The sequence below is a fragment of the Mugil cephalus genome, chromosome 2 (genome assembly GCF_022458985.1).
Source record: "Mugil cephalus isolate CIBA_MC_2020 chromosome 2, CIBA_Mcephalus_1.1, whole genome shotgun sequence".
Classification (NCBI taxonomy): Eukaryota; Metazoa; Chordata; class Actinopteri; order Mugiliformes; family Mugilidae; genus Mugil; species Mugil cephalus.
In genome coordinates this window covers 7907520-7924941 of record NC_061771.1, presented here as the reverse complement: position 1 = coordinate 7924941, position 17422 = coordinate 7907520, and the positions used below count along the sequence as shown (strand labels likewise).

Below are 17422 nucleotides of genomic sequence, written 5' to 3'. Positions count from 1 at the left end.
TCTGTTTGTCTCCACTCAACATACAGCTGATCATCTGGAAAGCGATTACCAGGCAGAGGATGTATAGGGAGTAAGAGTTCGATAACATCTGCCCCCAGATTTCCCTGCAGAGTATAAGGGGACTAGGTTAAAAACAAGTCAAAGTGCACCTCAGTGATATTATTTCTATGAAGCTCAGAGGATTCTGCTTTCAGCATAGATCAGAGCCCAGACAGTGAGTTTAGATTGGGCAAACTCTAAAGGAATGAAAGGAAATCAGCGTTTTTCTCCTTTTCATTTGAATACTGCACAGGCCAACTCCTGCACTTTGAAAGACAATTTTATTTATATTGCATCTATAACAAGCAATAAGGCCACGGTGGCAAGGAGAGACTCCTTTTTAACAGGAACCTGGAGCAGAACCCAGAGAGGAGAGGAGAGGAGAGGAGAGGAGAGGAGAGGAGAGGAGAGGAGAGGAGAGGAGAGGACCAGATACACATCTGTCATACACTGATCCGCCACAACATTAATACCACCAAGAGGAGGAGTGAGTAACAGCCATTGCTCATTTCCAAAGCTTTATTCGTGCTGTTTTATTAAATGCTGTACATTGTCTGTTTGTTCATGCTTGAATGTTGCTCATTGTATGTATCTTGTATTTGGGTGTTTGAATGCTGTTTTATTACGTGTCCATCAATGTTTTTATCCATTGTTCTACACAGCAAAATGAACTCCATCAGAGTTAATGTCAATACTTTTAAAGTGTGTATATGGGTCCACACCAAAGGGTGTTAATTTGACTCTTCTCAGTGTTGGTATGTTAACACTCCCAATGTATTTATAATTGACTCTTCTTATAGTTAAAATATAACACTTCTGAACTCTAACCAGTGTTAGTTTCTACCAACACTAGTGTATACTGTTAGATATCAACTTCCTCATAGTGTCAGTTGTAAAATACTACAGGTGTTTGCTGTATATTTACACTGTATGGTGTAAAACAAAAACCTTTCGGTTACATATTACATGTAAAATAATTTATGATGAAATAAAGAGGCCATGTTAAGCTGAAAACATTTAGTTTAAAATGCACTACAGTAACAAATACAAAATACACATACAAAATATATTTAAATCATAGAGTTGTTTGTACAAGACATTAGATTCCACTTAACATCAGACTTTCCATATACTTTGTTCCCACACATGAGGGAAAATGAGAGAGAATGAGTCCATAGCTCCTACAGCAGGTGCTGAACTGTCTCTAGTTTCCACACAAGAATAGAAACACAATATGCCTACATTCAACAGGGGTGCTCCTACATAAGCAGCGTTTTGCCTCATTCATTCACTAACATCAGGGTGGTCAATAACTAATAAGTTGTGACACACACATAAAACAGAGCTGTTCTTGGTTCTGGAGCAGCAGTAGAGATCAAATATTCTACTGGACCACAGATGATGTCAGGGTTTATTTACATGTAGAGCGCAAAACTGAGATGGGCTCAGGGATTTTTGGAGATGCATGTTAATATCACGTCTGACCACACCTAAAGACGGTCACTTGCAATCTAATAGTCCAGATCTTAATGCGAGGTCTGAAGAGGCCCTAGGGAGCACATAACGTTATGGAGGTCATGACTGAGTGGGGCACAAAAACCCAGAGTGACACAGAGAGAACGTGCCTTTTATTATAGTATAAAAATACTATAAGGGCCACTAATGGCCTTCCACTGCATTGACTGGAGGCTACACCACAAGCTTGGTGTCTTGGGGAGGCTGAGACCTCCACCTGCAGCCACAGTGGGCTGATCATCTGTCTGTTGGGTTGGGCAGACCAGAGTCAGCGGAGGAGGTTGGACCTTCAGGCCCAAACTCCACACTATTACTCAGAAAGAGAAACAGCTCTTATTTAAAAACTCCTGCCGGTAATTTGAAGGCGTCATGATGACATCATCGAGAACAAGAACAAATGTGCTGATAGCCACGCCCCTCATGGCCATGTTCAGGTGTTTTGATTTCTAGAGGTTTATTTGAAACCAGCCAACGTTCCAATGTTCTCTCCAAAATTTCGCCAACACCAGAACTTTAACTCCACAGCATTTGCTGTGTATTTGTCTGCTCTTTGTAAAGTGTCTTGAAAGACACTTCCTAAATAAAATGTATTATTGTTATTATTAATAATAATACCAATAATGGCACCAAAGTGCCCCAAATACTGATAATAATAATATGTCTGTCTTCAGACTGTGCAATATTCTACTGGGAAACCTTTGGACCTGACATTCATGTGGATGGTTAGACATGAACCACCCACCTAGATCAGACCAGATACACCCACCTCATAGCAATGACACTCCTTGATGGCAGCAGCCATCCCAGCAGGATGCAGCCTGACACAGTGCCATGCACAATAAAACATGATGAAATAAAGAGACTGCCCAAGTCGCAACAAAAAGCAAATAAACAATACAGTAAATAATGAAGTTTAAACTATGATTTTCCTTTGTATTTGTCTACATTTCTGCTTCTGTTCAAAAGTCTCTTTTTGACTCACTAACCAACACAGGGTTTATAGAGGATAAAGGGATATTTACACCTGTGTGGGGGTGCTGGGGAGTACTACTACAATATATGAATAAAAGTTCAGGACCAGATATACTACCACAAGCATGATAAGAAGTGAGATTACCACCCAGTATATCTGTGTGTTTCCAGCGTAAATGAGGCCAGATAGCCCTGACAGCTCTGTTACCTCAGTTGTATCAGCTTCAGTTCCGGAGACTAAGCCACATCTCAACATGACTCTGACAAACCAGGCCAACGCTCTCCACCAAAGTGCCCCAAATACCGATGAACAAGCTGCTTCTGCCACTGCAGGTAATCGGTACATTGGCAGGGTAAGGATGATCAAGGAGTGACGGCCATATTTGCGGCAGCACTCATTAAAGTGCAAACAGAAATAATAAGGAATTCATGGCCGTGCTATAGACTAATCTAAGCCCTGCGTCCTTAAATCACCCAGTGGTCCATGCCAACAGGCATATCAGCAACATACTGGGTGATTTGGTGGACACTGCTTATGACGTCCACGCCTCTGGTGATAGGCTGACTCCAAGAAGTGCAGTGGTGGAATGACACATAAAGCCTGTAAGCGGAGAACAACTCAGTCTGCAAATAGTGTGCCCGCAGAACATGTAGCACAGCACACGGACAATAAAATGCATGCTTACATGCTAAATGAAATAGGCTTGGATGTTGGAAAATATCATTCTTGTACTTTTAGGCCTCAGAGCTGCATTATCATTCTCTCATTTTATTCAGCCATTTCAGACAGCTAAAATGAATGCTAAAATGTATACATTTACTTACATGTCTCTACAGATGTCTTTTGTTGTATTTTGTTGTAGTACTGTATGTATGTATGTATGACTGAAGGATATGTATATATATATATATATATATATATATACATATGCTATTTATTTTATTTATTTTGGTCGTTGTTTTGACTGCCATGATTCAATACACAGTATAACATCTCAATCACTGACCTAAAAAGGATTTAGGCAGAAGGCAGTTAGAGGCAGTTAGAGTGTTTTAGTATATGCCTATACTAATCCAACTATCCAACTGAATATCTACAAAAAGAAAATGCAAAAGTCAAATAAACTATACAAATATAAAAAAACTAAACTAAATCAAATGCTACAACATCCGAGCTATGTCACTTCGAACTCTATTACCTTCCTTCCTAATCTTCAATCATTTTACATTTCAGGGTTTCTTTAAAAATTGATATAGATCAGCATAACTTCAGTTTATCACAGAGTTCATTCCATAATTTCGCACCGAAAACTGAAAACATTTAGTGACATTTATTGTGATTAAACCATTAACTTAGAATAGTCAGTTCCCTTTCTACTGTATTTATAAGTTCCTGCAGGTCATCCACTGAGCAAAATATGTTTGTATCATTCACAAACATCACCTAATGTAACTTATATTATACCGATCATCCAGATAAAGTATAAATAACTTTGGTCCCAATAATGACCCATGCGGAACCCCACAAGTTATTATTACTCTACACCTGGATTTACTAGTATTGATATACACACATATTGGATCATATTCATTATTTAAATGACTTCTTAGCCAATTGTGTGCAAAACCCCTAATCCCATAATATTCTAACTTGCACATGAGTAGTGAATGATCATTCGTATCAAAGGCTTGACATAAATCAGTAAAAACTGCTATAGTGTGTTCTTCTTCTTATTGCTGTTGCCATGTTTTCAACAAAATCCATCATTGCTAGAGATGCTGATTGATTAGTCCTAAATCCATACTGGCTGTGACTTAATATATCATATTTCCAAATAAAACTATAAATCATTTTTCAAGGATTTTTGAAATTTGAGGAAGCACCAACACGGGTCTGCAATTTATAAACTCATGCTACCATTTTTAGGAATCAGAATAATTTTAACTGTTTTCATTTTGTTATGGGGATATACCTATTGAAAGGGACACAAATTCCATATTGAGTCTATTTATCTCTTTTTTTGTTACTGAGTTTGTTACTATTACTATTACTATCTTACTATATTCAATATTTGGCTACCAAAATTCTTGGGACTGCAACGTTGTCATCTGACTACAGTATTGTGCTAATCATAGTTATATAAACATGCAGCATACTGTATTCCATATAGAAATCTTACGTAAGTTCTCAGGGACAGAGGCCAGAATGGATTTCTCTGGCTGCTGCAACAGAACTGATCTGTTAGGATTTGATAGGAGATAATAAGGCAACACATTTCCTTACAGCTTTGCTTAAGCCTGGGAGTCACATTGATGTGAGCATCACGAATGATCAGTGAGAGGGAAAAGAGAAATTTTGATGTCGTTTTGTCCCTCTGAACGTCATTGAACATGTACAGCTGCGTCTTCCTGCGTGGCAGTGCACATCGGATTAAAATGAGGATATGATTATTTTCCCTTTCGCAGTTAATTGCATATCCATGTACAGCATCGCCTCAAATCACACGCAACAGCTCCACTCTAAACTCCAATATACATGGCCTTAAAAGGAGCTTTTGGTATTTTGCAAGTACCTTGTCGTATCTATTTCAAAAGGGATTAAACGTTGTGGCGTGGCATCTTTTGGGTTGGCTGTGAATACCTTTGGAGCATATGTGGCTTCAGAGTGCAACACAATAAGGCCTAAGCCCCTGATATACACAGACTTCATTTGTATTTCAGCGGCAACTTCCGCTTAAAGCTGCTAAGAGTAGAATTTGCTTCCAAACAGATAGGCCCCAAGGATTAGCGTTCATAATCTGCCATTCACTGATCCTCGAAATCATACTGTCTGGGTGCTCTGAGATCAGCTTACAGTGACAGTAGATGGCGTGTGAGTGGTTTTATGATTGGGGTTGTGTGCTGTGCTGGCTTTATGTACAGTGACGACACATGAGAAAAAGACAATGGTTTTAGAGTGTCGCTTCCACCCTGCTGAGGACATGCCACCTACTGTCGTTAGCAGTGTGCCATGTGACATCCCACTGCTCACACTGGCACGCAGTCATCCAGAGTTGAAAAAGGGTGAAGCCTTTCCTTCGGCTGCGTTGAGCCAGACAGATGCCTGTAGTTTGAACTGACATTCCCCGTAACCAATGTGACTTCCAAGAAAGACCCAGAGCTGTCCCCACATAGCAGCTACGAGAGCTTATTGTTCCACATATGTGTGTGTTTACTGTAGGTCAGCGCTATCGGATTCATTCATTCAATCATTTTCTGTAACTGCTGGTCCTCTGGGGGGTCGTGGGGGGGCTGGAGCCTAACGAGCATGTCTTTGGATGGTGGGAGGGAGTCAGAGTACCTGCAGAGAACCCACGGCCACAGTCAGAAAATGGATTACAAATTCTGTTAGGCTAAATTTTTAAATCAAGAATTGTAGCCTGGCCAGCTATGAGAAGATGATGATGCACTTTTTTTTCGTCTACAGCGGTATAAGACAAGGCAAGGCATTTTTATTTATATAGCGCATTTCATACCAGGAGGCAACTCAGTGTGCTTTACATAAAGACAAAGCATTTAAAAGCAGCAGCATAAAACAGAAACATTTAGCAAAGAAAAAGAAGGAAGTACAAGACATACATTAAAAAAATTAAGACGGCTTACACTGCAGATCCAAGATTTAAAACAGCTCAGCCACGCCAAGGTTTCTGACTTGGTCTTTAGTTTCTACAGACAGTGACTCAAGGTGTTTACTGACAGTAACCCTCTTCTCTTTGTTGCCAAAAACAATATAATGCATAAATTAAACGGTTGCCATGTATTTTAAATTTAGGAACATGACAGTGGCACAGTAAACAGTGCATAAATACACAATAACATAGGTGTAGAAACTGATATGAAGATATTCCAGTAGAAATATTGCTTAAATAAAAAGAAAATAAATGGAATGCAAAAAATAAAATAATCATTTTGCATTACAAAGTGCTTTTAACTGAATAAAAATCTTTTAGTACCCCACCGTGCTCATGACAAATTAAATAATGGCGTTTGAACTTGATGGTAAAACAAATATTTGTCGGTCCACACAGGGTTAAATCTATGGTTTTCATCTAGGGTTTTCAAATCTACGTGTCAGTGTTTAAAATGACATGTTTAGATTTATTGTCCAAAACTAATTGTCCTCTGCATTTCTTCAATTAAATTTAACTGAAGGCGAAAGGTCCAACAACTGCAGAGCATCTCTGGGATGACTGCGGGAAAACAATTTAAGGTCACTACCTCATGAAGGTCATCGCAGAGTGTGTGTGCAAAGCAGTGTTCAAAACAAAGGGTGGGTATTTAAAAGAATCTAAAAATGTAAAATGTGTTTGGGTTATTTCAGACTTTTTTGTTTACTACACAATTTCATGTGTTCAGTTCATTCATGGTTTAGATGCCTTCAGTGGGAACAATGTAAATAGTCATGAAAATTAAGAAAGCGTGTCCAAACCTTTGACTCTAGTGTACGTATTTAAACTTAGTTATCATCAGTTAGTACATTACATAGTTTAACTGCATTATTTATCATCTTGTGAAAACGCAATGTTCTGTTGGGAAACTTTTGGGCCTGGCATTAGTGTGGATGTGCTTAGACATGTACCACCCACCTAGAGCAGAGGAGAAGACCCATGTCCATTCTCTGATGACTCACACCTGTTTTGGAGACACAAGGGAAACCTACACAATATTAGGAAGGTGGTCATAATGATCTGATTAGACAAAGAGAGAAAGAGGAATGCTTAAATTCATCATTTAAACCTCTTACGTTGCGATTGTGTGGCACTTTTGTTTAAATTACAGCTATTAAAACAAAACATGATTGATCTTAATTCATAATAAGTCCCATGCAAAACAAACTCAATACCATTAACACTTGAATGAAGTGAGTAGATGCCTGTATAAAATGAAGCCATCACATTTCACATTGATGGGTTTTGTTCATGATTAACAGAATAGGCATTGTAAGTCCAATAAGCACAACATTAATTCCTGTTTTATTTCCTTGCAGTGGTCAACTAACAATGTGCCCATTAGTAGCAGTGTTGCCAGTTATCTTGAAAAAAGTAATCTGATTACTGATTACTGTTACCCCTTTAAGTTACTTTACTAGTCACTTTTAGCAGCTGCCAACTGCCCCAGACTAAGAAAGCAAAAATATGTTTTTACTCAGGAAAATGAGAAAATCACTATAATAGTCACTCAAGACGCATCTCGAGACATGCAGTGTAAAAACAAATGTTATTTCATTTCATTTCATTTCATGGGGATGTTAAACCCACAGAGCTGATCTCTCTGCTGTTTTCATTACACTTGTTCAGTTGTACAGCGTGCATGTATTCACAATGAATTCAAATGTAATGAGCGCATCATGAAAACAGTACGTACCACAGTGACGCAAGGAAAGATGACACAAATTAGTTCCATGCTGAGGCCTTTATATCAGTAGCATGAAGAATCCAGACAAGATCCGTGAACAATAACGTTTGATTACAAAGACACTTGGGCAGTCGTTGGATGCAACACACCGAATGGTGAATAAGGCTGGATGAGCGAACTGATCTGTAGAGTGCTTTTATAAAGGTGAAGATTATTAAGCTAAATGTTCGTCATTGAAAGAGTCAACCTCAGTTGAGCTGAGGTTATTGACTTCCATACCTCAGAACATAGTTCTTCAATATTTAGGGAGGGAATTTACATTTCAGGTAGGACCATAACTATAAATGTCACCAGCGTCAAGACCGATAAGCCATGTGAACAAGTATTAGAGGTACCATTAGAATTTATTAATGAGAAAATTCACACACCATCTTTAGTTGTGGACAGAACAAACATCCAACTGCACCTTGAACTGACTGAAGATGTAGATATACATTTTAGGACAAACAAACAAAATGGAAACAATTCAGAATATTAGTCTATTCATTCCACATGTCAGGCTTATATAAAATAGAAAAGGAGCTGGATATTGCTTACATGAGGATAGTCTGGTTCTAGAGATTTCATGTAAATAAGTTATTCAGTGATAACGAGTAGACACGGTGTGTTACCTCTCCCTTTTTTGTCTCATGGAAATATCATAGTGATCAAATCTTATGACAGAGCACAGTAGAATCAGGCAAACATACGGTCGAGTATCTGGGTTCTTCTTCTTTACAAAAACAGGAAATGTTAATGGATCCCAGTAGCAGAACAAGAATCATTCCTTTCTCCTTTGTGGTGGAATAAAGAGGTCTATGCAGAGCTGGAGACGGCCAGTTTCTTCAAATGATCCATGAAGACCTGCAGGCTGACATCATCTGTAAGGATCGGGGCTCCTGTCTCCTACAGTCACAGAGGGAAGGGAGGGAGGTCATTTACTCACTTTACATACGACGGATGCCATCTTGACTTGAATGAAGCGCACATTAATTGCTAAGACCTTGTTCATCTCATTCTATTACACACAACAGGTTCAGCCCAAATTTGAGATTACTGTTATTTTCATCTTTTCCACTTTGAATCAGAGTTTAGCTAATCCACCTGTTTACTGTCAGTTTGACAGCTGAGCTGGGGCTGGTCTTTAAGTGGATGGTACATGTCTAAGTTACATCCACATGAATGTCAGGTTCAGAAGAGTCCCAGCAGAACACTGAATTCTCACAAGATGGTGAATGATATTTAGTTCTGCTGTCCTGTGGTTTTAATGTTGTGGCTGATGGGTGTGTATAGTAATAAAAGCTCTGTGGGAGGTTGGACATGTCCACAAGTCATTGGAGCTTTAGAAGAAGGCAAATGAGTCCACTGCTTTTAAAAATAACCAGTCTCTAAATTACAGAGAAACTATGGAGACAATCTACAAACAAATCACTTTCTCCCTTATGGACATACATAAAAGACTAAAAAGGTCAAATACTGTACCTGTCCCCAAGCATAGAGGTTGTTGTGGGTCTGGGACGGGTTGACCTTGGAGAGCAGGAAGCGAGCCTGGGAGCCTCCGTGCTCCGTGTCGATGTAGCGTGGCATGGGGAAGCGCGTCTGGAGGATCTCTTGGGCGTCGTCCAGAGGAGCGTGCAGCAGCTGTTTGAAGTTCTCATACTCTGGCATCTCCTGGTAGCCTGCCTTTCGCCACTGGGCTATGGTCTGAAATGAAAAGGGAAAAAAGCCTGCTGTAAGACAACGTGCAGTATTCTGCCCTGAGCGAGGAGATAAAATCTGTTGACTCCTCTTATTTCACTATTTCCTGTTTGTTGTCTGTTTTTACCTCTCCGTGGTAGATGACCAGCTGGAAGAAAGTGTCCATCAGCAGAATTCGATCCGGGAGGATGCTACTACTGTCCAGGAGCACAGGCTGTGAACAACATACATCCAGGAATGAGTTAAGGATTTTTGCACAAGCTTCATTGAAAGGCCAGCTGTTGTGCTTTGAAATGGACATAAATAAAAGTGTATTCATGGTGGCGTGCGGGGTATGAGGCTGACCTCTGGTGGCCCGTGGAAGGAGTATGAGTAGAGGATGGGTTGAACCATGATCAGGGACTGGGTCAGGTCCTGCCTGACGAAGTGGTGTCTGTAGTAGGATGATTCATCCGGGCTGTTGTTGAACACCTGCAGGAATGGCGACCGCCGCAGGTGGAACATAAACTAAAAAGTGGAGGAGAAAAAAAAAAAATCAGTTTCATGTAATCAAAACTATCAAATGGTTTTGTATAAGTAGGCTCTCCTGGAAAACATTTATTTAAATTGGGGATAGTAACATCATTAAAAATTCATTTGAAATTAAATAAATCTAATGGTAGTGTTAATATTGATTCTTCCACTAGGTTTATTATTTTCTCACAGATTACAATAATGGGGTGGTAGGATTACCTGTGGGTACAGGGACAGAGACTCTGACAGTTTGAAGGATGCAGGATCATCTTTATTGAACTGGCCAAACTTCTGACACTAAAACGAGCACAGACAGAAAACACAGTTTAAGACACTGCACATAGCACAGAACCTAGAAAAACAACGCGTAGACTATTTATAGCACACTGTCCAAAAAAATGCCAACTATTCTGTTCTTCTTTTCAATTTGTCCCAGCACGGATTATTATTATTACTCACCAGGCGGATGAGCTGCCTGTCAAGCCAACGCAGTACATCCGGTCCCTCCTCCGACTCCGCCCTGAACACCCCCAGGCGAGCCATGAGCACGGCGGCCGCTTCCTGGTCGAATGACGTCTCGATGTGTTGGATCTGGGACTGAGCATCTGCCCAGCTGGAGGATTTACAGAGATGTAGGGCAAGAGGAGGGGCGGACGGGACAAAGTGCAGAGGAACACAGGTGAGCACGGGTGTGGTGTGGTGACAATGACGCACACGCACGCAAACGAAGGCGTCGCTCTAAATTGCAGGAACGCAAACATCCTTCCTGGGGAGGCCAATATTGATTCTAGCTGTCAGTTTCTTGGCATTGACACGAGGCACAAACGAACTCACGCTAGGAAGTTTTATCAGCGAATACGCACGTGTGACAATGTTTTTAGCAAACAGAACCGTTTAAGACGAGTTGAGCATACATCAGCAAAAAAAAAGAAAAAAGAAAAAGAAAACTCACTTCCTAGCGACAGTGGTGACCCGTATCCTCCTCTGTGTGTTGGAGTGCTGGTACTGGGTTACAAACTGGATGGCCCCTCGGCCGCCCTGAGGGACTGGTGCATTGTGCTACACACAGACAGAGAGATGACAATCATTCCTTTCTTGCATGAGTTGAATAAGTTCACTTTTTAGTACAAGGGGGAGAAAAAAACAAAACAAAAAGCCATTGTTTGAGGAGAGTCAGCAACAAAGCCACCATCCTCCATTCAGCATAATGTAACCCTCTCACAGCTCTAAGGCTGAGGCTGGAGTATGTCTTTACCTGATTAACGACTTCAAAATAAATGGCCAGAGTGGTGGAGGGGTTGAGACTGCACACTTTCCACTGGTTTGTGCCTCCGACACCCATCTCCTACACAAAACAGAGAACGCGTTGTGGTGAATGCGAGTGAATAGCGGCTCTCCGGTTACCTTTTTCGAGAGCATTCAGAGTGACTCACATTCTCTGACACACAGGAACCCTTGGAGTTGAGTGAAACACAGGGCCCAATGGAGCCACAGACTTTCAGCTCCCTTGTTGTCTGTAAAGGCAGAAAACATTTCAAGTTGTTGATTTCGACAGGCAGGACTGAAGGGAATAGTACGTAAAAACACTATTTATAACTCTAACTTCCACTGAATCACTTCTTTACCTTCACTTCCAGGACACCTCCAAAGGCCATGCGGAAGTCTCCGTTGTAGTCTTTGTTAAAGACTCTTTGGAAGGTTTGCTTGAACAAGGAGGTGTTAAAGGAGTCTCCCATCACTATGTGACCCCTGAAACACAGCACACAAAATTGTTACCATGGTTAACTATGCTAAAAACAAAGGTCATACAAATATATTTCCAGGAGCTCAACCAATTAAACGCTTATTGCTCACGTACCCAGTGAGATTAGATAAGCACTTCATCTCCAGCAGTCCTGTCTGGTCGAGGGCACAGGCGTAGATGTCAATGCAGTGGCCATTTACTGCTGAACGGTTGGCCAAGGCCTCGTAGTACTGTGGAACATAAAAAACACACAATCACATTGACTTAATGTCAGTGTATTGTGGCACAAACCATAAACATGCATGTTACATATGAATTTAAAACACATTTGTTCAGTGGAGAACTTGTGTAGGGAGAGATTTCATTTAAAAGCTACTAGGCATGTCCCGATCCGATCATATCATTTCTTTAGAAGCAGTGTAATTTCTGTCTGTCTCTTCATTCTCCAGAGTAAAGTACTTTGACATAGCAGATATGTTTTGTCAGGGATATGATTTACCTAAATAAATACCTACCTACAACAGATGGGGTTTGGCCGATGACCGATGGCCGATACAGATCCGCTCATTTAGAAAAATACCTATCGGGACATCCCTAAAATCTGCTACTGTATATGGCTTTGCTCACCTTGGTGGCTTTCTTTAAATGGCGGGCGTTGTCCTTCTGGATGTCATGCCAGGAGCGAATGGGGGTTTTCAACTCATCTCCCACAACCATGCCTGGGCCCTGGGTAGGCGGCCCTCCGATGAAAAGCATCACACGAGCTCCTGTGTTGGGGAAGGTGCCCTGAACATAAGAGAGGAGGACATCCATGATGTTCATAAACAGTACTGACTGCTGTTTTTTTTTTGGATGTGGCTCTAATGAGCTCTAATGGATGTTGACCTAGTTTGCAAATTTGCCATTTAAACACAGTTTGGGAGGTGAATCAAGATCACCTGTGAAAACAGAGCCCCAATAATCCATAAGAAACATTTAAAACTGCGATGAACTATGATCTGACAGCACTGTGTATCGGAACTACATTTTTTTAAACAGCAATTAAAACATAACCAGAATATGGAAATGGATTTTAACCTGTTTATCCAGTCCACTTAAAATGACATAGGAACAGATGCTGAACATGTGTAGTAAATGTATGTACAGAGAGCACCGCACGTCTGATTGAGTGTTCAGTGATTCATTTTAAGCAAAGGGCAAGCCTCATAGCCAACACACCAGACAAGTCCATAGTCCAAGTCTGGGAGACACATTTGGAACAGAGCCACGTTGCCACCAAGCAGCTGGAGGGAGCTCTTAATGTGACGTGACGTTTTTGATAAAACGCCTGTATGTAAACGCTGATTCATTTATAAAGGAACAAAGTGTCTTCATTCCCACAAAACAAATAACCCAGTTGGTATTAGAAGCTTTATTATTGCTCTCCTGCTTCACAAGTTAAATACTCATTCATTAAGTACAATGCCTTTTGACAAGTCAGTGAATCTGGAGCCACTGATCAAGCACAATGTATTCTCATCATGCGACAGCTCCCGTTGGTAGGTTGGAAGAGCAAAGTGGAGGAATGACCACTTACATAACGACACAGATTAGAAGTAGGAGAGAGAGGATAATGATGGCGAAGGGAAAAGACAGAAGGCAAACCCGAACCAGCCTTTGAACCAACAGACTACATCCACTGTTCCTGCAGGAGATAACTCTCAGGCTGCGTACGTCTTTCTGAACAATAACACGTGGAAGGATTGTCTTAAGGAACCTATGTTCAGGTTACTATGATTGGGAATTTATTTGTAGCCATTATGTTTGTATATTAATATGTTTACACACATAGATTTTTAACTGAACGTTACAATGTAGCATTTTAAGGTCATATTGTGCTTTAAGTGTATATGCTGTACATTAGTGTTTACTTGTCGTACCTCTAGAAGACCGACAGCAACAGACAGCGCGACACCAGTGGAGCGGAGCGGCCGCTTGCCCTGAGGGACAGGCCATGGGTCTCTCTGAAGCTCTCCAAGCAGGTCTGTCAGGTTCATATCAACTCGGTGCACGGGCTGAAGGAACCTGGACATGAGCACACACAGCTCTTAGACAAAGCACATTTCTGCAGTCTCGTTTGGAAACAGCTGCTACTGACAGAGGAGTGGTGTTCCTGTGCTTCCATACCTGCAAGAAGCTGCAGCATCTTGAGGGGCCATAGGGCGACCTTGCTGCCCTGCTCCTGCCGCCGGCTTTGTTAATCCGAGCATCTCCTGAGAAGGGGGAAAAAAAACACATTATTGGTTTGACAGATTCTTTTCTTATGCAGTTTTTCATATGCAAAGTTTTTGCCGAGTCAGACCTGGATCTGTTTGGAGGTGAGGTCCTTGGTGCCCCTGAACACGTAGCTCTTGGCGATCCCCTCACAGCTGAGCTCATGGACCTGGACCATGCGTCCAAATGTGATGAGGCCCACCAGAGCGTTGGGTGGCAGCAGACTGAGGGACATCTGGAGGGACTCCTTCAGGGCTTGGAGGTCCTCTTCTTCCAAACATGTGTCCACCACATACAGGAAGATCAGAGGGGCCGTGGGTGCACGCTGTAAAGAGGCAGGAGAGGAAGGCGGTGAGATCTTAACCTTTGTTTCAAACACATATTCTTTTTGGTTTCTCATCTGCAAAAACAAAATGCTTTGGGAAACAGCATTATGTTTGTTTGTCTGCTTGCTGAAGGTACTAAGACAACATGTGATCATCAGAGGCTCATATTACCTTCATACATTATTTATGGAGTCATTAACCACAAAGTCAGGCATTCAGTGCCTGTAAAGCCAAGACTATTTCTTTATACTTGCAAATACTAACTCTTATTGCAGCTTACGGTACAATTTAACATATCAGAGCACTGCATGATTGCACTTCTCCACCCATTACTGTTGGCGTAATTATCAATATTCACCTTGACACAGAACATCTTCAGTACATTGTGTACACAGTCCTGAGAGCCCGAGGGCATACTGCAGATGTGTGTGTAGTATTTACCTGTACTATGTACTCAATGGTAGAAAACTGTGGCATGAGTTCAGCTGGCTGGTTTACTTCAGAGATGCCTGCATAAGAGGGAGGGAACTGCACAAAGACACAAAGCGATATTCAGATTAACCAACCTAATAAAGGAATGTAGCTGGTCTGCATTTTGTTCTGCAGGATTTTATAAGTTTTGGCAAAGACTTGTGTCACGCCTTGATCGTCAGCACTCACCGGGTTCCTCTGGAAGCAGAAGTTGCATGCCCAAATTTTCGCTCTGAAATCGACTTGACTGTGAAATGACGATAAAAAGGCATTTTGTTTAATGACCAGACATGTAACCGTCACTCTCAACAGGAAACGCAAGACGTATTTGTTGTTCTCGTGTACCACACCTGGTGTACACAGTACAACCCTTCAGCACGTGTCAAAAACTGTTAAACACATTTAAATCCTCGTACTGCCTTCAGCCATTTGCTTTTACAAATGGAAAACAAGCGTGAGGGATTGTCAAGAACAAACGTGACACTGGACACAGATAATTTAACTGGTGTGCAAAGACGAGGCAAACTTACACAGTGTAAATAAAATATAAATATGGAATTTAAGGCTTTATGCAAGAATTTTTGATTTCTGGCGTTACACAGTGGGTATACATCAGCAAACATGGACATCGGTTTTCTGTGGCACTCACCATAAGGGGTTAAGCACTGCCTTGCAGTTAGCCCGGCTGCACATAACTGGCTCATACTGGACCGGTGGAAGGTTGGGTCTTTCTTTGAGTGGTGTGAAGAGGCATGAGACAGGGACCACAAGCCTGGTGGCTTCCAGGCGGCTCGAGGGCCACAGGTTCCAGCTGAATCTCACCCCATCCCTGTCCTCGTTCTGTTGTATGAACTCCTGGTAGGTTGCCATCGCTTCCACCAAGAAAAAAAAAAATATTAAAAAAAAGAGTCCAATACAGCAAAGTGATGTCCAGCGAAAAAAACAGTTATGAACACTGTGAGACTAGTAAGCCTAAGTCCTTGTTCCCCTGTCTCTCTTCAGGCAACCTCTCACAAGCTCTCTCCTACTACCTGCAGTGAACACCTGTTCTTTACACATGTGATCCTTTCTCTTTTGTGCTAAAATAAGACGCCAATCTTATGAATGACGCACAAATGTGTCGTCAGGAAACCTGAGTGGTGAGTTTTGACGAGGAGGAGCACAGTGCAAAGGAATCCCAAAGGAATTTTAAGACGCCAACTTTCACGCTGCGTGTCAGTGAAACCAGTGACGTCCTTTGTAAAGTATCACCAGGTATGCGGTTGTAGTAACTGTGTTTTCCTCACAGCTATCTCGACACAAATTATTCAGGCCAGATTTCATTAAGTAGGCTATAACATTGAGTGTCAACTATCAAATCCACTGCCCAGAGGTCTGAGGGCAGTGGATTTGATACTTTCACATATTTATATCATTTATTGATTTACAACCTGACAATTACTCAACTAGTGGCCATCAGTGCTAGATTATGTCACAAACAGTAGAAGTCTATGTCAGCATGTCACAGAGCCAACGCTGGTGTCTTTACATCACTTGTTCTGTCAAGTCAACAGGTCAGAGTCCAGAGATAATCAGTTTACTATGACAGACGCATCAAATTCTCACAACTGTTTCAAAATAGCCTGTGACTATTCCCTGCTGATGTTAGTTCACAAACATAAAGAACTGATCACTTCAACAATAACACAACATCAGATTGCTAACTTATATAGTGAGTTAATGCAAAGAAAATCAACGCGAAGACTAACTCTGTCTAGCGACCACTAATTCTAGTGGTGGGGTTCAAACGGAATTTCACCTTCGACCCGAGAAAATTATACTATTTTGGGACAGTTTAAATAACCTGAATACATCTGAAGATGGGCTGCGGGCCACGTAAAATCAATGAAAGCACCAGTGAGGTTTGGTATGTGTCTTGAACTTAATTATGCTCGAGCAGTCTTCAAATGTGGTGATGCCGGCACACAAAACATCACATAGTGTAATGTTGGTTGTGAGAACCTGCTGAATTGAACAACAAACGTCGTCAAATTGCTCTTAATGCGTCTTTAGCATTGAAACATCTGCCAGCTAACGCCAGCTCGCACTGTTGCCCGAGTCAGCTAAGCTAACGGAACGTAGCGCTAACCTACTTCCTGGCCCTTTTTAAATGGAAGCAGAAAACAGGCGGCCTACTTTCGAGGAAAAATGAGTCGTGCGCTTACCTTTTATATCAGATTGGCCCCCGGTGTATAGAAGAGCTAAGGACTACGTTCTGTTTTAAAGTAACTATAGCATTTGTAGGTAAAAACAGACGGACGTAGAGGAGGACAGAAGGACGACAGCGAGGGGATTACTCCCTATCAGCCGGCTTCTGCACTTTTCTAGGATGACGTGTTACTCCAAGTTCAGGCGCCTCCTATTGGCTCGTCTTTCCGTGACGTCGTAGCGACAAGCTCTGCGTACGTAGCGGATGTGG

General features: G+C 41.5%; 1 protein-coding gene across 2 annotated transcripts; it reads right to left on the bottom strand.

Moving 5' to 3' along the window:
- Window positions 1-7960: 7960 nt before the first annotated feature.
- Window positions 7961-17337, bottom strand: sec23b (SEC23 homolog B, coat complex II component). 2 transcript variants are annotated; one of them, XM_047578174.1, is made up of 19 exons: window positions 17169-17337; window positions 15614-15836; window positions 15154-15211; window positions 14935-15021; window positions 14256-14492; window positions 14081-14166; window positions 13834-13978; window positions 12542-12700; window positions 12029-12144; window positions 11796-11919; window positions 11604-11684; window positions 11426-11515; window positions 11123-11229; window positions 10630-10783; window positions 10390-10467; window positions 10003-10164; window positions 9785-9871; window positions 9442-9663; window positions 7961-8865 (listed from the first exon to the last, which is right to left on the bottom strand). In XM_047578174.1, the coding sequence occupies exons 2-19, from the start codon at window positions 15832-15834 to the stop codon at window positions 8776-8778; spliced, it is 2304 nt and encodes a 767-aa protein (XP_047434130.1). In that variant the 5' UTR covers window positions 15835-15836; window positions 17169-17337; the 3' UTR covers window positions 7961-8775. The 2 variants fall into 2 exon arrangements, with proteins under 2 accessions (XP_047434130.1, XP_047434131.1); XM_047578175.1 differs by having other exon boundaries at window positions 15614-15840; window positions 17169-17334.
- Window positions 17338-17422: the final 85 nt, after the last annotated feature.